This window comes from Semicossyphus pulcher, unplaced genomic scaffold (assembly GCF_022749685.1).
Source record: "Semicossyphus pulcher isolate SPU_LCO1_2020_fin unplaced genomic scaffold, fSemPul1.0.p SCAF_14, whole genome shotgun sequence".
Classification (NCBI taxonomy): domain Eukaryota; kingdom Metazoa; phylum Chordata; class Actinopteri; order Labriformes; family Labridae; genus Semicossyphus; species Semicossyphus pulcher.
This window is the reverse complement of record NW_027211648.1, coordinates 147,752-169,285: the sequence shown is the minus strand read 5'-3', so window position 1 is coordinate 169,285 and position 21,534 is coordinate 147,752. Positions and strand designations below refer to the sequence as shown.

The following is a 21,534-nucleotide window of genomic DNA, read 5'->3' as shown; positions in this document are numbered from 1 at the left end:
GGTACACCCATCTACTGTTCGGAGAAGGCTGGCCACAAGTGGTCTTCATGGAAGAGCTGCAGCCAAAAAGGCTCTGACATGGAAACAAGGCCAAGTGACTCAACGATGCACGAACACATAGGAACTGGGCTGCAGAGAAATGGCAGCAGGTGCTCTGGACTGATGAGTCACAATGTGAAATATTTGGCTGCAGCAGAAGGCAGTTTGTTCCTGAAGTGCTGGAGAGCGCTACGATAATGAGTGTCTGCAGGCAGCAGTGAAGCATGCTGGAGGTTCCTTCAAGTTTGGGGCTGCATTTCTGCAAATGGAGTCGGAGATTTGGTCAGGATTAATGGTGTCCTCAATGCTGAGAAATACAGGCAGATACTTATCCATCATGCACTACCATCAGGGAGGCGTATGATTGGCCCCACATGTATTCTGCAGCAGGACGACGACCCCAAACATACAGCCAGTGTCATGAAGAACTATCTTCAGGGTGAAGAAGAACAAGAAGTCCTGGAAGTGATGGTATGGCCCCCACAGAGCCCTGATCTCAACATCATGGAGTCTGTCTGGGGTTACATGAAGAGACAGAAGGATCTGAGGAAGCCTACATCCACAGAAGATCTGTGGTTAGTTCTCCAACATGTTTGGAACAACCTACCAGCCGAGTTCCTTCAGAAGCAGTGTGCAAGTGTACCGAGAAGAACTGATGCTGTTTAGAAGGCAAAGGGTGGTCACACCAGATATTGATCTGATTTCTCTTCTGTTCATTCACTGCATTTTGTTCATTGATGAAAAGAAACGATTGACACTTCCATTTCTGAAAGAAGTTTACAGCATTTTGTCACACCTGCCTGAAACTTTTGCACAGCGCTGTATGTTCGTAGTTTTAGTTTTAACAAGTTATCTTTTAACCATTTTTCTGCTTGTGTTCAGGCTGCATGAAAAATTATTACTAAAACCTTCCTATTGATCCTTTTTTCTGACATGTGAAGTAAACGAGTCCAGTCGTATCATTTCACATCTTCTCTGTATTGATCCAGGAATCCAACCCATGTCACCCTGAGCAGCCAAATTATGATACCTAAAAAACAGCGAATAATTGTATCTTGCATAGCATCTGAGGTTTTACTTTGAATCCCCACACACCTGAGGAGTAATTCAGAATGGGGAGAACACGTGGATTATAAAGTTGTGAGTAAGCGGAATAACCAAGATCTTTACAGACCTTTAGCTTGTTAACAGACCCCAGAGCTCTGCCAGCCAAAAACGCCAATAATTTAACTCCAGCTTCTTAGGTGGTAAAGTCGTTATATCCAGGTGTGTATTCCAATGTCAACATTCTCCTACTCCTTGGAACAGCCTTTGTTCTGAAGTGCATCATCTGTGTTTTACTCCGATTAGTCAACAACCTTGTAGATCATCGTCTGATTCACCTGCGTCCAACAAAATGTTAACGAAAAGCTTGAAAGAATTTACCATCCACCGCTGCTTTTAGAGCACGTACATCTCGGAGGACCAAATCAAAGGTTTACACTCTGCAAGTCTTGTTCTAACAACAGCTGAGATCGAGTCAGTATGATCAATGCATTCTGCTCATTAACCAAATATTCTGCTGATTCCAAATACTGAGTCAGCCTGACATTCATGCTAGAATGTAATTTATCAAGTGTAGTGAGAAGGCTGAGTCCTCTGTAGTTAAGAGGTACTCTCATTCTTAGACGACTTTGGAATGGCTTTGATAACAGATGGATACCGAGCAGAAGGAACAATACTGTTTTTAAAACAAAGAGGAGCACGTTTAAAAGAGGTGGTGACTTCAACTCTTCATGAGGGATTTCCTCCACACCTGCTGCTTTTGTCATCATTTAGTAATATAATTTAGAAATGAGTCATTTTCCTGGTTTATATTTCTCTCCAACTCATCTTTGAATTACACGCTTCTCGAAGAAAAGCATCACACATAGGACAACCTGCACAGGTACACTGCCTCGCCCAGAAAAAAGTCACACTCTCATATTTGGTTGGACCGCCTTCAGCTTTGATTACAGCACGCATTCGCCGTGGCATCGTTTTGATAAGCATGCAATGTCACTACATTTATTTCCATCCAGAGTTGCATTCATTTTTCGCGAACATCTTGTATTGATGATGGGAGAGTCGGGCCGCTGCCTAAAGTCTTCTCCAGCACATCCCACAGATGCGCAGTGGGGTGAAGGTCCGGACTCCGTGGGGGCCACTCGATGTGTGGAACCGATGTCTCCTGCTGCCTGAACCACTCTTTCACAGTCTGAGCCCGATGAGTTGTGGCATTGTCATCTTGGAATACGCTCGTGCCATCAGGGAAGAAAAATCCATTGATGCAAACACCTGGTCATTCAGGTGGTCAGCCGACCTCATTTCACATGACGTTGCTGAACCTCGACCTGACCAACTGAAGCAACCCCAGTTCATAACACCACAGGCGTGTATGGCAGGTGCTAGGCATGATGGGTGCATCACTTCATCCGCCTCTCTTCTTACCCTGCTGCGCCCATCACTCTGGAACAGGATCAATCTGGACTCATCAGACCACATGTCCTTTTCCCATCGCTCCGGAGTCCAATCTTTATGCTCCCGAGCAAACTGAAGCCTTTTCTTCTGATCAGTCTCGCTGATGAGGTTTTCTTAAGGCTACGCGACTGTTTAGTCCCGATCCCTCCAGTTCTCTTTGCCTTGTGTGTGGACATGCTCTGACCTTCACTCTTAAACATGGCCGTGAGTTCTACTGTTGATTTTTTACGGTTTGATTTCACCAAATGTTTAAATGATCTCCAATCATTACAGATTTAGAAAATTATTTTCAGCTATCTTTCTTTCATGGATCAGTTTGGACCAGGTTGGATCAGATTGGATTGAATTGAAAAGTCTTCTTATTCCTGTTGGTATTTTCAAAATAAGAGTTTAGTTTAAGTATGTAATTTATTAATTCCCCCTGAGGTGGTCACATATGAAGACGTACCTGTCGCTCTACCTGAGGAGGTGAATTGTGGGTTAACCCTTTTCACTGTTTCACAATGATTCACACTCTGCAGCTCCCCCTTTTTAACAGACACACAATAGCCGTGCACATGAGTGTGCACGTGTCAGGAGAGCTGTGAGGTCTTTGTGTGTTCAGTGTGTGAGCTGCTGATTAGCGTGTTAGCTATGTTTGGTATGCAGCACTGCAGAGAGCAACTTTACATTACAGCCCAAAGAAACGTGTCAGAGAAACAAAGAGTCTTTTCTTTACGCTCAAAGATTAAAACACTCAAACTGAATGAAATGAGTGAAAAAGCGACAAATAAAAACCTGAAATTTAACTTTGAAGCTCTGATTGAACGAACCGAACGTTTGAGCTGACCTTCAGATTTATGGAGCGTAAAGCCTTTTATTGCTTAACAACACGTATGTCACCTATACATCTTTAGCCTGAGCTAATATCGATGTTAAATTCAACAGTTCCTGATAAGTCTGAGGAAACATGGGAAAAACCCAATTTGAATTGTGTTTAAGATGTCTCACTCTGACCCAAAAGTATTGAACCAACGACCTGACCAACTTCTGTGAGTGGACGCATTAGTCCTGCTAAAGGTCCCACTGCTGGCTTTCATTAGGATTAGAGAGAGAGAGAGACAGAGAGAGTGTGTGTGTGTGTGTGTGTGTGTGTGTGTGTGTGTATATAGTGTATATAAGCTCTTCGACTCTTGTTCAGACTGGTTTTGGTTTCAGGATGAAGTCTGTGTTTCTGCTGCTTCTCTGTTTGTCTCTGGTGGTCGGTGAGGGACAGACGGAGGCTTCTGTCCCCCAGAGGGACGGGGTCAGGACCCAGGTGGACGTCCCCCTGGACCATGCTGTGCTATGGGACGAGCTGCAGGGTTTGAAGGAGCTAGTCCTGAGCCTGAAGGCGGTGGAGGTGGGTCAGCGCCAGAGCCTGCGGAGCATGGAGAGCCGGCTGAGGGACGGGAAGGTGGAGGCAGAGCAGCAGAAACGCAGTGTGGATGCCCTACAGGAGATGGTGGACCAGCACAGGAAGGAGCTGAGGAGCGCCGAGCTGAGGACGGAGACTGACAGGAAGCTGGTGATCGAACTGAACGTGAAGGTGGGGAAGCTGGAGGAGCAGAGCAAAGGTGAGGGAGGTGGAGCTTTTAAAAAAACATAAAGAGCTGAACCTGATCACATTTAGAGTCAGAGGTGTGAAGTACGGTGGCCCAGAGGAGCGACAAATGATAGTGATGTTGATGATGGCGATGATGATGATGATGATGATGGCGATGGTGATGATGATGATGATGATGGTGGTGGTGATGGCGATGATGGTGATGGTGATGATGATGGTGGTGATGGCGATGGTGATGATGATGGCGATGGCGGTGATGGTGATGATGATGGTGATGGTGATGATGATGGTGGTGATGGCGATGGTGGTGATGGTGATGATGATGATGATGTTGATGGTGATGATGATGGTGGTGATGATGGAGATGGTGATGATGATGGTGATGGTGATGATGATGGTGGTGATGGCGATGGTGATGATGATGGCGATGGCGGTGATGGTGATGGTGATGGTGATGATGATGATGATGATGATGTTGATGGTGATGATGATGGTGGTGATAGCGAGGTTGATGGTGATGGCGATGATGATAGTGAGTAACTCATTTGTGCGTAGGGTTAGGGCTGCTGATGGATTCACTGGCACACCTGGGTAACTACGTGAATGCTGTAACGACTTGTTGTCACTCTCTGTTTTATCTTTGCATACTCGCTTTCTTTTTCTTTCGTTTGTGACTGTAATGTGTCTTGTTGCCATGGTAAACCTGAGTTTTGTCTCTACAGCTCTGGCTGGTGAGCTGCCGTTCCTGCAGATGAGGCTGAGGGCAAGCGAGACCACGGTTGAGCAGCTGAGGAGGAAGAGCGCAGGTCATCATCATTTATTCACACAGCAGCAGCGCCCCCTGTCGCTTGCAATGCTAACACTTAGCGCCGCATTAGCAGAGGAGGAGAGGATTCATAAAGTCAATGAAGGCACCCAAAGCAAGCTAACATTAGCCACTGTTAGTTCCTTACAGTTAGTATTAGCCACCTAGTTCTTGAAGCAGGTATCATTGGAGCTAATGCTTGCACAGGTTAGCACAGTGCCTGTGTGGCTGCCCTCACTGAGTCAACGCTGCTTACCAAACATGTAGCATTAATCTAGTTATCATCTGTCCGTGAAACACGAGCTGTGTTCGGAATGTTGTACCACATACCACATACCACATACTACATACCACATACTACATACCACATACAACATACAACATTCTACATACTACATACCACATACCACATACAACATTCTACATACAACATACAACATACTACATACCACATACAACATACTACATACCACATACTATATACCACATACCACATATTACATACCACATACTACATACCACATACCACATACTACATACCACATACTACATACCACATACCACATACAACATACAACATTCTACATACTACATACCACATACCACATACAACATTCTACATACAACATACAACATACTACATACTACATACCACATACTATATACCACATACCACATACTACATACCACATACTACATACTACATACCACATACAACATACTACATACCACATACTACATACCACATACTATATACCACATACCACATACCACATACTACATACCACATACCACATACTACATACCACATACCACATACTACATACTACATACCACATACCACATACAACATTCTACATACTACATACCACATACTAAATACCACATACCAAATACAACATACTACATACCACATACAACATACTACATACCACATACTACATATTACATACCACATACTATATACCACATACCACATACAACATACAACACACTACATACCACATACTAGATACTAAATACCACACATTACATACCACATACTACATACTACATACAACATACCACATACCACATTCTACATACCACATACCACATACAACATTCTACATACCACATACCACATACAACATTCTACATACAACATTCTACATACTACATACAACATACCACATACCACATACAACATTCTACATACAACATGCTACATACTACATACAACATTCTACATACTACATTCTACATACTACATACTACATACCACATACCACATACAACATTCTACATACTACATACCACATACAACATTCTACATACTACATACCACATGCAACATTCTACATACTACATTCTACATACTACATACCACATACAACATTCTACATACTACATACCACATACTATATACCACATACCACATACTACATACTACATACCACATACCACATACAATATTCTACATACTGCATACCACATACCACATACAACATACTACATACTACATACTACATACCACATACAACATTCTACATACTACATACTACATACCACATACAACCTTCTACATACTACATACTACATACAACATTCTACATACTACATACCACATGCAACATTCTACATACTACATTCTACATACTACATACCACATACAACATTCTACATACTACATACCACATACTATATACCACATACCACATACTACATACTACATACCACATACCACATACAATATTCTACATACTGCATACCACATACCACATACAACATACTACATACTACATACTACATACCACATACAACATTCTACATACTACATACTACATACCACATACAACCTTCTACATACTACATACTACATACCACATACAACATACCACATACAACATTCTACATACCACATACCACATACAACATTCTACATACTACATACTACATACCACATACCACATACAACATTCTACATACTACATACCACATACAACATTCTACATACTACATACAACATACCACATACCACATTCTACATACCACATACCACATACAACATTCTACATACAACATTCTACATACTACATTTAACATACCACATACCACATACAACATTCTACATACAACATGCTACATACTACTTACAACATTCTACATACTACATACTACATACTACATACTATATACCACCTACAACATTCTACATACCACATACAACATTCTACATACTACATACCACATACTACATATCACATACAACATTCTACATAAAACATTCTACACACTACATACCACATACTACATACCACATACAACATTCTACATACTACATACTACATACCACATACCACATACAACATTCTACATACTACATACCACATACAACATTCTACATACTACATACCACATGCAACATTCTACATACTACATTCTACATACTACATACCACATACAACATTCTACATACTACATACCACATACTATATACCACATACCACATACTACATACTACATACCACATACCACATACAATATTCTACATACTGCATACCACATACCACATACAACATACTACATACTACATACTACATACCACATACAACATTCTACATACTACATACTACATACCACATACAACCTTCTACATACTACATACTACATACAACATTCTACATACTACATACAACATACCACATACCACATACAACATTCTACATAGTACATACTACATACTATATACCGCATACAACATTCTACATACTACATACCACATACAACATTCTACATACTACATACCACATACTACATACTATATACCGCATACAACATTCTACATACTACATACCACATACAACATTCTACATACTACATACCACATACTACATATCACATACAACATTCTACATAAAACATTCTACATACTACATACCACATACAACATTCTGCATACTACATACCACATACCACATACAACATTCTACATACTACATACCACATACAACATTCTACATACTACATACTACATACCACATACAACATTCTACATACTACATATTACATACCACATACCACATACTATATACCACATACCACATACTACATACTACATACCACATACTACATACTACATACCACATACAACATTCTACATACTACATACCACATACCACATACAATATTCTACATACTGCATACCACATACCACATACCACATACAACATACTACATACTACATACTATATACTACATAGTACATACTACATACTGAACACTAAATACTAAATACTTCATACTGAATACTAAATAATACATCATACTTAATACTACATACCACATACCACATACTATAAACTACATACTGATGTCATTTCCTGGTTGAGACCGGATGAGACTGACGCAGCTGCAGTTTGCTTTCTGTCCTTTCACAGTACAAGTTTGTGATTAACAGTGTGTTGTGTGTTTCAGTGCTGGCAGTCAGACTGTGTCACTCTGAGAGTGTGATGAAGGAGCTGAGGAGGCAGACAGGTCAGAGCCTCTTCATCACCTGTGAACCATGTGACACCTGTTAACAACTCTCCTGTGTCTCACAGGAAACGTTAGAACTGATGATAAATATTGAAATTGAATAAGGTTTAATTAACCCTTCATGTCCCAGCAGCCTCCAACAGTTCATCTGACGAGCTGAACTCAAACACACGAGGTGAACAAACTGATTGACCACAATAAGAATAATGAAGACATATAAACTGTCTTGTAATATACAGTTCGAATGTTTTTTGAGCTGTACTCTTTCATTATCTGTCTTCCGTCTGTGATTCTGTCTGCTTTTATTGATCCTTTTAATTTTAAATCTCTGCGTCTGATGTTTGAATTCTTCGTCTAATGTTTTAATCTGATTTCAGCTCAGTCGGCAGATGTTCCTTCTATGACGGACAGTCGGACTGAAGGTGAACAACAACTGAATGAGCTGCAGACACAAAGAGCAGGTGAATAACAGAAACACAACCACAGCTCTTATTGTGAAGTTTAAGGGCTCACTTCCTGTGTTCAGCCTTTTTTATAGAGACAACACCAGCTGCCTGTTAAAGTGATAAATCAAAGCAGGAGAACGTGATGAGGAAGAACAGAACATTTAGATTGGTTTCAGTTCACTGACGAGAGGACCTTGAATACTGAATATTTGAGAAACTGGATGTTTGACTTCTTTGAATGAATGTTTCCGTGTAGAATCAGAGGCTGTGTAACATCATGTCTCCTCTTTCAGATTCTCAGTCAGCTGGGAACGACTCTCAAACCACAGGTCAGACAAACATCATGACGGCAACAACAATTATAATGATAATGATGATGATGATAATAATTATAACACATGTCTGTTCTGTCAGTGGTCAGCAGTCTGTCAGCTCTGGAGGTCAGACTGAGCATCACTGAGGAGCAGCTGGAGGATCTAAAGAAAGTAAACACAGGTAAATCTGAATATTCAAACTAACTCTCATATTTATATTTAAGTTTAAAGTCACACTTACATTAAAAAGGTTTTAGCTCAAAGAAACAAACATGTAGACTGAAACCTGTTGGACCTCAGGGTGGGAATCGCAGGGTAACTCACGATACGATATGCGGCCCACGATAACGATATCACAATACAGCGATTCTGCGATAATTGATATATTGCAAGACAATCATATAACGCTACATCAGGATATTTGATTAACTGAAGAACTCAAAGTGCCCCTAAAAAGTAAAGTGCAACATGAATGTGTTTATTTACTGTGATTTGGTATCAGTTTCACAGAATGTGACACAAACTGAGATTAAACAATGGAAGTGTTATCAGCCTGTTAAACACAACTATAGAACAACTATAGCTGTCTTCTTCTTCTTCTTCTTTTATCCTGCTGTCACCTTCTTCTTTTATCCTGCTGTCGCCTTCTTCTTCTTCTTCTTCTTCTTTTATCCTGCTGTCTTCTTCTTCTTTTTCTTTTATCCTGCTGTCTTCTTTTATCCTGCTGTCTTCTTCTTCTTCTTCTTTTATCCTGCTGTCACCTTCTTCTTCTTTTATCCTGCTGTCTTCTTCTTCTTCTTTTTTTATCCTGCTGTCTTCTTCTTCTTCTTTTATCCTGCTGTCTTCTTCTTCTTCTTTTTTTATCCTGCTGTCTTCTTCTTCTTCTTCTTTTATCCTGCTGTCTTCTTCTTCTTCTTTTATCCTGCTGTTGCCTTCTTCTTCTTTTATCCTGCTGCCTTCTTCTTCTTCTTCTTTTATCCTGCTGTCTTCTTCTTCTTCTTTTATCCTGCTGCTGTCTTCTTCTTCTTCTTCATTTATCCTGCTGTCTTCTTCTTCTTCTTTTATCCTGCTGTCTTCTTCTTCTTCTTCTTCATTTATCCTGCTGTCTTCTTCTTCTTTTATCCTGCTGTCTTTTTCTTCTTCTTCTTCTTTTATCCTGCTGTCTTCTTCTTCTTCTTTTATCCTGCTGCCTTCTTCTTCTTCTTCTTTTATCCTGCTGCCTTCTTCTTCTTCTTCTTCTTTTATCCTGCTGTTGCCTTCTTCTTCTTTTTCTCTTATCCTGCTGTCGCCTTCTTCTTCTTCTTCTTTTATCCTGCTGTCTTCTTCATCTTCTTTTATCCTGCTGCCTTCTTCTTCTTCTTCTTCTTTTATCCTGCTGTCTTCTTCTTCTTCTTCTTTTATCCTGCTGTCGCCTTCTTCTTCTTTTTCTCTTATCCTGCTGTCGCCTTCTTCTTCTTCTTCTTTTATCCTGCTGTCTTCTTCTTCTTCTTTTATCCTGCTGTCTTCTTCTTCTTTTATCCTATATATACATTCATGTTATATATGCCAGTATTTAGTCCCACCCCTCGGAGGATCCATCATGGTTCCCTGAGGAACTCGTTCATGTAGAAACCTCAAACGGAAACATAAAGGAGTGAAGTTGCCTTGAACAGTTTATTAGTTCAACTAATGACAATGTGATTGTTATCATTGTTAATCAAAAGTTTCTCATTAGTTTTCTTTTTTTAACATGTTTGTTGTTTTTTTATTAATGATTTTTGTATTTTAAACAAACATAATAAAAACCAGCTGAAGGAAAAAACCCACAAATACAGAACTAAAATAAAATAACAAAGTCCCACTCCAAACTGAGAACAAACGCTGCTGAAGCTATATACATAGACATATTACAAATAAATATGTACCTGTATACACATGCCTGAACACATGGTCATATATGTTGTGTAAGGTTCGTTCTCAAACAGTAACAACCACTCTGAGTTTGACTTTAGAACACTTAAGTGATGTAAATATACATGCATGGCTCAACGTCATGTTACTGTTAACTTGTGACCGCTGGAACCAGAAACACTGAGCCCGCCTTGTGACATCATCAACAGGTCAAATGACAAACTGATTACATTACACCACAATGTAGTTATTGTACAGTAATATGGCAGACATTACATTAATAGCACAGACAGCAGGCAGTAATGACAGACAGCTGACATCCAGGGAAATGCATTAAAGTCTCTGAAGGGAAGAATGCAAAGGCTTCAACAGTCTCTAGAGAGTAACCCTGTCATGAGTCATGAGTCCGCTCCTCCAAAGGGAAAAGAGCTGTGATCTGTGATATCCACATGTTGGGACCTGCGGTGCAGTGTATGTTGTTTTTAAGCTTTGAAGGTTGTTTTTTACACTAAACAAACTTCCTGATGAATCTTCCACATCTGACAGTTTTATGGTTTTATAACTCAACCTGAAGTTTGTAGTGATCAAGGAACATTTGCATAAACTTTAGAATTCTTTAAACCATGGTGAAAGAACAGGAGGTGGTCTGAAAATTAGGAAAGAGACAAAAGAAATAAATAAAATCCTGATCTCACATCCTCCCAGAGCTAAATGGAGTCTGAACACAAACTTCATCTCTGATGTTCGTCCAGAACAAACATCAGAAATCCACTCAAAGATCAGACACAGAAATTTAAAGAGGCCAAGAAATGACCCACATACGGATTAGAACCACAGCAGGTGATTACCACCAACACACACACACACTGAAGTAGCTTTGGTTAATAATCCTGCTGTGTTTGTAATCTGTCCTCAGATTTCCTTCATTAGGTTGTGTGTGAAACAAAATGGCCGCTTTTTGTTCAAACATTCTGCTGCCTCCAACTTTACTGAGGAAACATTGAATCACTTAAGTGACAGTTTGATGTCAAACCTTGGAAACAACATTTAAACTGCTGCTGTAATGTACATGAAGCGTCTGCTCATGTCTGCTTTCTGCAGGTAGTCGGAGTTCCACTGTGTGTATCACTGCGCCTCAGGTGTTCTGAATACTCCCAGTACTGACTGGATGGATGGATGGACTTTATTGATCCAAAATTGGGAAATTGTAGCGTTACAGCAGCAGGTCATCAAAGCAAATACAGCACAGGAGATAATAAATACACCGTGAAAACATATATTTTAAATGTAAAAAATCATCAAAGGGAGGTAGAGGTGTTAATGTACCATACAGTCTTCACAGTTGTAAATGTGCATTTACAGTGTATAGGCTGTGCAAATACACTGATGAAGTGGTACTAAATGTTCAAGATGAATATGTGCAAAGTGTAGCAGGAAAATGATTAAATAAACAAAAATAATCTATCGGTGCTTATTACCTTAAAATTCTATGTGCCGCTTGTAGAACTGTTTTATAAAGTGACTTCACACGGCAGATTGCGCTGTTATGTCAGCATGCTGTGATTATCTCTTATAACGGACTCACAGCGTGCTGACATTCTAAATAACTACACGACCTGCAGAATTTAAATTAAATAACCTGTTTTCAGTCCAGCAGGTGGGGCTGTTGGCTGTGACGGTGAGACTGAACAGCAGCGAGGAGGACCTGGACCTGCTAAAGACTCAGAACACAGGTAACCTGACGTGAAGCGTTCACTGACATTAGGTAAACAAACAGAAATACCAAAGGAATATAATACTTGAGGTGTGTGTGTTTATTATACGTAGCAGCAGCTTATATTAGCTTAAAGAAACAAAGCATGTAGACTGAAACTTTGGATGAACTCCTCCATTAACATGAATGAACTCTGAACTGTTTCCTCTTTAGAGCTGGAGGTCAGACAGAGTGCCAGCGAGAAACAGCTGGAAGACCTAAAGAAAGAAAACACAGGTAACTCTAAACATTTGAAATTAACTATATTAACAAACCACATATTTATATATTTATGTGTACATTTAATTATATTTATAGTCATATACTGAAATAGAGTTTATAGCAGAGTTAACTAATGCTAGCTCAAAGAAACAAAGCATGTAGACTGAAACTTTGGAAGATCCAACATGGTTCCCTGAGGAACTCCTCCATTAACATGAATGAACTATGTCTGACCTCCAGCTCTAAAGAGGAAACAGTTCAGAGTGTCTGAAACTAACTATATTAACAAACCACATATTTATATATTTATGTTAATTATATTTAATTTTATAATATTTAATTATATATCAGAACCAAGCAACGAACCTCTGGTGACAGAACATTCTCCATAGCTGCCCCCTCCCTCTGGAACTCTCTACCCCAACACATCCAAGACTGTACCGACCTGACTTCCTTCAAATCTCGGATCAAGGCCCACCTTTTTAGAACAGCTTTTAACCTCTGATGCTGATTTTTTTTTCATTGTTTTAATAGATCCTCTTATTGTGTTTCTTCTGTTCTCATTTTGTTTCTTTAGTTGTTTTTAATAATGTGAAGTGATTTTGAGTACCATAAGAAGTGCTATATAAATAAAATGTATTATTATTATATTTTTAGTCATATGTAAAATACAATTTGTAGAGGAGTTAACTTATTCTAGTTCAAAGAAACAAAGCACGTAGACTGAAACTTTGGAAGATCCAAAATGGTTCCCTGAGGAACTCCTCCATTAACATGAATGAACTATGAACTGTTTCCTCTTTAGAGCTGGAGGTCAGACAGAGTGCCAGCGAGAAACAGCTGGAAGACCTAAAGAAGGAAAATACAGGTAACTCTAAACATTTGAAATTAACTATATTAACAAACCACATATTTATATATGTATGTATACATTTAATTATATTTATAGTCATACACTGAAATAGAGTTTATAGCAGAGTTAACTTATGCTAGCTCAAAGAAACAAAGCATGTAGACTGAAACTTTGAAGGATCCAACATGGTTCCCTGAGGAACTCCTCCATTAACATGAATGAACTCTGAACTGTTTCCTCTTTAGAGCTGGAGGTCAGACACTCTGTCAGTGAGAAACAGCTGGAAGACCTAAAGAAGGAAAACACAGGTAACTCTAAACAATTGAAAGTAACTATATTAACAAACCACATATATAATATTTATGTGTACATTTAATTATATTAATAGTCATACACTGAAATAGAGTTTATAGCAGAGGTAACTTGCGCTAGCTCAAAGAAACAAAGCACGTAGACTGAAACTTTGGAAGATCCAACATGGTTCCCTGAGGAACTCCTCAATTAACATGAATGAACTCTGTCTGACCTCCAGCTCTAAAGAGGAAACAGTTCAGAGTGTCTGAAACTAACTATATTAACAAACCACATATTTATATATTTATGTTAATTATATTTAATTTTATAATATTTAATTATATATCAGAACCAAGCAACGAACCTCTGGTGACAGAACATTCTCCATAGCTGCCCCCTCCCTCTGGAACTCTCTACCCCAACACATCCAAGACTGTACCGACCTGACTTCCTTCAAATCTCGGATCAAGGCCCACCTTTTTAGAACAGCTTTTAACCTCTGATGCTGATTTTTTTTTCATTGTTTTAATAGTTCCTCTTATTGTGTTTCTTCTGTTCTCATTTTGTTTCTTTAGTTGTTTTTAATAATGTGAAGTGATTTTGAGTACCATAAGAAGTGCTATATAAATAAAATGTATTATTATTATATTTTTAGTCATATGTAAAATACAATTTGTAGAGGAGTTAACTTATTCTAGCTCGAAGAAACAAAGCACGTAGACTGAAACTTTGGAAGATCCAACATGGTTCCCTGAGGAACTCCTCCATTAACATGAATGAACACTAAACTGTTTCCTCTTTAGAGCTGGAGGTCAGACAGAGTGCCAGCGAGAAACAGCTGGAATACCTAAAGAAGGAAAATACAGGTAACTCTAAACATTTGAAATTAACTATATTAACAAACCACATATTTATATATTTATGTATACATTTAATTATATTTATAGTCATACATTGAAATAGAGTTTATAGCAGAGTTAACTTGTGCTTGCTCAAAGAATCAAAGAATGTAGACTGAAACTTTGGAAGATCCAACATGGTTCCCTGAGGAACTCCTCCACTAACATGAATGAACTCTGAACTGTTTCCTCTTTAGAGCTGGAGGTCAGACACTCTGTCAGTGAGAAACAGCTGGAAGACCTAAAGAAGGAAAACACAGGTAACTCTAAACAATTGAAAGTATCTATATTAACAAACCACATATATAATATTTATGTGTACATTTAATTATATTTATAGTCATACACTGAAATAGAGTTTATAGCAGAGTTAACTAATGCTAGCTCAAAGAAACAAAGCATGTAGACTGAAACTTTGGAGGATCCAACATGGTTCCCTGAGGAACTCCTCCATTAACATGAATGAACTCTGAACTGTTTCCTCTTTAGAGCTGGAGGTCAGACACTCTGTCAGTGAGAAACAGCTGGAAGACCTAAAGAAGGAAAACACAGGTAACTCTAAACAATTGAAATTAACTATATTAACAAACCACATATTTATATATTGACGTATACATTTAATTATATTTATAGTCATACACTGAAATAGAGTTCATAGCAGAGGTAACTTATGCTAGCTCAAAGAAACAAAGCATGTAGACTGAAACTTTGAAGGATCCAACATGGTTCCCTGAGGAACTCCTCCATTAACATGAATGAACTCTGAACTGTTTCCTCTTTAGAGCTGGAGGTCAGACACTCTGTCAGTGAGAAACAGCTGGAAGACCTAAAGAAGGAAAACACAGGTAACTCTAAACATTTGAAATTAACTATATTAACAAACCACATATTTATATATTGACGTATACATTTAATTATATTTATAGTCATACATTGAAATAGAGTTCATAGCAGAGGTAACTTATGCTAGCTCAAAGAAACAAAGCACGTAGACTGAAACTTTGGAGGATCCAACATGGTTCCCTGAGGAACTCCTCCATTAACATGAATGAACTATGTCTGACCTCCAGCTCTAAAGAGGAAACAGTTCAGAGTGTCTGAAACTAACTATATTAACAAACCACATATTTATATATTTATGTTAATTATATTTAATTTTATAATATTTAATTATATATCAGAACCAAGCAACGAACCTCTGGTGACAGAACATTCTCCATAGCTGCCCCCTCCCTCTGGAACTCTCTACCCCAACACATCCAAGACTGTACCGACCTGACTTCCTTCAAATCTCGGATCAAGGCCCACCTTTTTAGAACAGCTTTTAACCTCTGATGCTGATTTTTTTTTCATTGTTTTAATAGTTCCTCTTATTGTGTTTCTTCTGTTCTTATTTTGTTTCTTTAGTTGTTTTTAATAATGTGAAGTGATTTTGAGTACCATAAGAAGTGCTATATAAACAAAATGTATTATTATTATATTTTTAGTCATATGTAAAATACAATTTGTAGAGGAGTTAACTTATTCTAGTTCAAAGAAACAAAGCACGTAGACTGAAACTTTGGAAGATCCAACATGGTTCCCTGAGGAACTCCTCCATTAACATGAATGAACTATGAACTGTTTCCTCTTTAGAGCTGGAGGTCAGACAGAGTGCCAGCGAGAAACAGCTGGAAGACCTAAAGAAGGAAAATACAGGTAACTCTAAACATTTGAAATTAACTATATTAACAAACCACATATTTATATATGTATGTATACATTTAATTATATTTATAGTCATACACTGAAATAGAGTTTATAGCAGAGTTAACTTATGCTAGCTCAAAGAAACAAAGCATGTAGACTGAAACTTTGAAGGATCCAACATGGTTCCCTGAGGAACTCCTCCATTAACATGAATGAACTCTGAACTGTTTCCTCTTTAGAGCTGGAGGTCAGACACTCTGTCAGTGAGAAACAGCTGGAAGACCTAAAGAAGGAAAACACAGGTAACTCTAAACAATTGAAAGTAACTATATTAACAAACCACATATATAATATTTATGTGTACATTTAATTATATTAATAGTCATACACTGAAATAGAGTTTATAGCAGAGGTAACTTGCGCTAGCTCAAAGAAACAAAGCACGTAGACTGAAACTTTGGAAGATCCAACATGGTTCCCTGAGGAACTCCTCCATTAACATGAATGAACTCTGTCTGACCTCCAGCTCTAAAGAGGAAACAGTTCAGAGTGTCTGAAACTAACTATATTAACAAACCACATATTTATATATTTATGTTAATTATATTTAATTTTATAATATTTAATTATATATCAGAACCAAGCAACGAACCTCTGGTGACAGAACATTCTCCATAGCTGCCCCCTCCCTCTGGAACTCTCTACCCCAACACATCCAAGACTGTACCGACCTGACTTCCTTCAAATCTCGGATCAAGGCCCACCTTTTTAGAACAGCTTTTAACCTCTGATGCTGATTTTTTTTTCATTGTTTTAATAGTTCCTCTTATTGTGTTTCTTCTGTTCTCATTTTGTTTCTTTAGTTGTTTTTAATAATGTGAAGTGATTTTGAGTACCATAAGAAGTGCTATATAAATAAAATGTATTATTATTATATTTTTAGTCATATGTAAAATACAATTTGTAGAGGAGTTAACTTATTCTAGCTTGAAGAAACAAAGCACGTAGACTGAAACTTTGGAAGATCCAACATGGTTCCCTGAGGAACTCCTCCATTAACATGAATGAACACTAAACTGTTTCCTCTTTAGAGCTGGAGGTCAGACAGAGTGCCAGCGAGAAACAGCTGGAATACCTAAAGAAGGAAAATACAGGTAACTCTAAACATTTGAAATTAACTATATTAACAAACCACATATTTATATATTTATGTATACATTTAATTATATTTATAGTCATACATTGAAATAGAGTTTATAGCAGAGTTAACTTGTGCTTGCTCAAAGAATCAAAGAATGTAGACTGAAACTTTGGAAGATCCAACATGGTTCCCTGAGGAACTCCTCCACTAACATGAATGAACTCTGAACTGTTTCCTCTTTAGAGCTGGAGGTCAGACACTCTGTCAGTGAGAAACAGCTGGAAGACCTAAAGAAGGAAAACACAGGTAACTCTAAACATATAAAAGTCACTATATTAACAAACTCTTTTTAAAACTATGTTTCTGATTTTCAGCTTTGAGCTTCAGACTGAATGAATCCTTTGATCGATCTTGGCAGCTCACAAACACAAACTCAGGTTTGGCATTCACTTGAAAACAATCATGTTTCATCAGGTGTGAAGAAGTTTTCTTAACAAGAAAATATTTGAACCTAAATATGAACAATAGTGTGATGTTAGTTCTAACCATCTGTTGAAAGAGCAAAAGGATTTAAAATGTTTTAAAGCTTTGAACAAAATCATCTTCTGTGTGCATTCAAACACTTTATGACTAAGAACAATAGAAAATGATCTGAAGAGCTGATCTTCACTGTTCTGTGACTAACAAAATATTGTGATATTAATTTATCAAATACACTTTGTAAAATCACTGTTACCGTTCCCACCTACAATAAGTATTTTTAATCAGTTTAAACTCTGTGAAAAGTTGTTTTTTCCATTAGAAACTTAACTTATATGGCAAATTCTAAGTTATTTTAGCGTGAGCAGTGTCATTACTGTAATACCAGATTACTTATATTATTATCATTATTGTTAGTAGTACTTTTATTCTTGATAATTTTTTTCTGTAAAATTGTAATAAAACAGTTTTTTGTTGCATTAAAACATTAAAGATGAACTTTTTCCTCCAGATGAGCTGAAGGTGGCGTTCTCAGCTGGTCTGACTGATTCAGGACCAGTTGGACCGTTTGATGAGGAGAGGACTCTGATCTTCTCCAAAGTCATCTCTAACATCGGCCAGGCGTACAACCAGACTGCAGGTAAACACGACGCAGTGCAGTGGATGTCGGAGGCTCGATCCCGATTTTATACACAGAGGAACCTGAAGTAGTTTTAAGCTAAACTCTGCCTGTATTTCAAGTTTTAAACAACAAAACACTGAGAGACTCAGAAACCTTTAAAAACTCTGAAGGTTTGGTTCTTTATTCTCAAATCTCAGATGTCCTTGACGCAGCATCAGGTAATGTTTTGATGACAGATTCTGACTCTGAAACTTGAAACTGTCATCAATGACCTGAAATCACCATGCATAGATCTGTGATCGATATTTTCACCAGATTTAATAAATTAAAGATTCTTTTTCTAACTCGACACTTGAATCAGTTTAATAATGTGCGCTTTAACCTGCTCTTCTTCTGTGAGGTGTGTTCCCTTTAACCTGCTCTTTGTCTGTGAGGTGTGTTCCCTTTAACCTGCTCTTTGTCTGTGAGGTGTGTTCCCTTTAACCTGCTCTTCGTCTGTGAGGTGTGTTCCCTTTAACCTGCTCTTCTTCTGTGAGGTGTGTTCCCTTTAACCTGCTCTTCTTCTGTGAGGTGTGTTCCCTTTAACCTGCTCTTCTTCTGTGAGGTGTGTTCCCTTTAACCTGCTCTTTGTCTCTCATGTGTGTTCACTTTTACCTGCTCTTTGTCTGTGAGCGGTGTTCACTTTTACCTGCTCCTTGTTTCTCAGGTGTGTTCCCCTTAACCTGCTCTTTGTCTGTGAGGTGTGTTCCCTTTAACCTGCTCCTCGTCTCTCGGCTGTGTTCACTTTTACCTGCTCCTCGTGTCTCAGGCTGTGTTCACTTTAACCTGCTCCTCGTCTCTCGGCTGTGTTCACTTTTACCTGCTCCTCGTCTCTCGGCTGTGTTCACTTTAACCTGCTCTTCTTCTGTGAGCTGTGTGCACTTTTACCTGCTCCTCGTCTCTCAGGTGTGTGCACTTTTACCTGCTCCTCGTCTCTCAGGTGTGTGCACGTCTACCTGCTCCTCGTCTCTCAGGTGTGTTCACTTTTACCTGCTCTTTGTGTCTCAGGTGTGTTCACGGCTCCAGTCAGAGGACTTTATTTCTTCAGCTTCACAGCAGCAGATTACCAGAAAGGTTACATGGGTCTCCACCTGTACAGGAACAACCAGCCAATCATCTTCAATCTAGACCTGAACGCCCACGGCGGCTACGCCTCCACGTCAAACGGTGTGGCCCTGCAGCTGGAGGCGGGAGACGGGGTCCACCTCAGTCTGCCGGCCAGCTACCGGCTCTACGACGACGTCCGAAACTTCAGCGTGTTCTCTGGCTTCCTGCTGTTCCCCCTCTGACAGAACCGTCCTGGGATCAGGGTACGAGTGAGACATCTTGTCATCGATATATTATGTGTTCAGCTAGACTGGAACTGGATGAGTGGACTTTTGTTTTGGCAGGGTGAAGGACTTCCTATGGATGGACTAACTTCTGAAGTATCAATGAAGCGTAATCAATAACTTCAAAGCTCTTGGTGAGATGCACCGAAACAGGAAGCAGAATAAATAAAACAATAAACAGAAGTACAAACATTCACAAACACACAGACTGAAGCAGCCCGTCGACTCAAACGTTACAACATGAACGTTTTTATTAAAATTGAGCAGAAACGTGAAAACAACTGAACTTTGACCTTTGTGTCAGTGTTACGACAAACTGTTAGAAACCAAAGAACCTCTGAATCTCTAATAATTATTATAAAAATGAACATCAGATTGTAACGAACAATAAATACCGTCACCTGAACTCATTGTCTGTGTTACATTCAAGTGACCTCAGGAGAAAACAGTTTCAACAAACATCTTATTGCTGTTGGCTCTTCAAAAGTCTCTAAGTCTAACATTAATAATTAAAGATCCAACGATCCATTCACTCGTTCTGGGAATGAAAAGGAAAAACAGCTTGATTCATTCGAAGGAAACGTGCAGAAAAACATGAAAAAGTTGGTAAAAATGTCAGTTTCTAAAAAACAGTCAAATGTTGGAGGCGTCGCTCCGTTAAGACGAAAAGATTCTCTAATAAAAAAGATAAAAGTCCAGAGAAAAACAAAATGGCTTCAGATCCTTCATCTGTGAAGACGAGGAGGAGGGGGGAGGAGAGGAGGGGGGAACAAGGAGGTAAGAAAGAGAAGACAAACAGATCAAGAGGAAGAAGAGAAAAAGACAGAGGAGGAGGGGTCTACTCAGGGGAAGCGTTGACCCTCTTGTGCACCGCCTGCAGGAGGAGCAGAGAGTACTCCTCAAGCAGAGCTGCTGTCTTCACCTCCCCCACTCCTCCCAGCATGCTCGGTGTTTCAAGCGGCAGGCAGTCAAGCTCCGCCCTCATCGCCTGGAAGGCCTCTGACAGGACAACAGCCATCTGACGCTGGTCGTGGGCGGAGTCATCAGAGGAGGAGCCGCTCACCTGGAGAGAGTCCACAATTTTCATGGTAACAACATTTTATCAACAGTCATTAAG

At 39.0% G+C, this 21,534-nt stretch overlaps 2 protein-coding genes across 3 annotated transcripts in view; one reads left to right on the top strand and one right to left on the bottom strand.

The window, feature by feature from the left end:
• Positions 1-3,736: 3,736 nt before the first annotated feature.
• LOC138591121 (myosin heavy chain, clone 203-like) lies at positions 3,737-20,809 on the top strand. Its single transcript, XM_069661639.1, has 22 exons — positions 3,737-4,133; positions 4,846-4,929; positions 8,385-8,444; positions 8,578-8,619; positions 8,822-8,905; positions 9,184-9,219; positions 9,305-9,385; positions 12,744-12,827; positions 13,022-13,084; positions 13,875-13,937; positions 14,168-14,230; positions 15,020-15,082; positions 15,313-15,375; positions 15,605-15,667; positions 15,898-15,960; positions 16,751-16,813; positions 17,044-17,106; positions 17,896-17,958; positions 18,189-18,251; positions 18,320-18,382; positions 18,937-19,065; positions 20,095-20,809. The coding sequence occupies exons 1-22, from the start codon at positions 3,737-3,739 to the stop codon at positions 20,373-20,375; spliced, it is 2,034 nt and encodes a 677-aa protein (XP_069517740.1). The 3' UTR covers positions 20,376-20,809.
• Positions 20,651-21,534, bottom strand: part of mapkbp1 (mitogen-activated protein kinase binding protein 1) — a 35,034-nt gene continuing 34,150 nt past the window's right edge. For both annotated transcript variants that reach the window (XM_069661250.1, XM_069661251.1), the window contains one exon: positions 20,651-21,480. In XM_069661250.1, the coding sequence (XP_069517351.1) occupies positions 21,256-21,480 (225 nt within the window). In that variant the 3' untranslated portion in view covers positions 20,651-21,255. The remainder of the gene's footprint in view (positions 21,481-21,534) is intronic.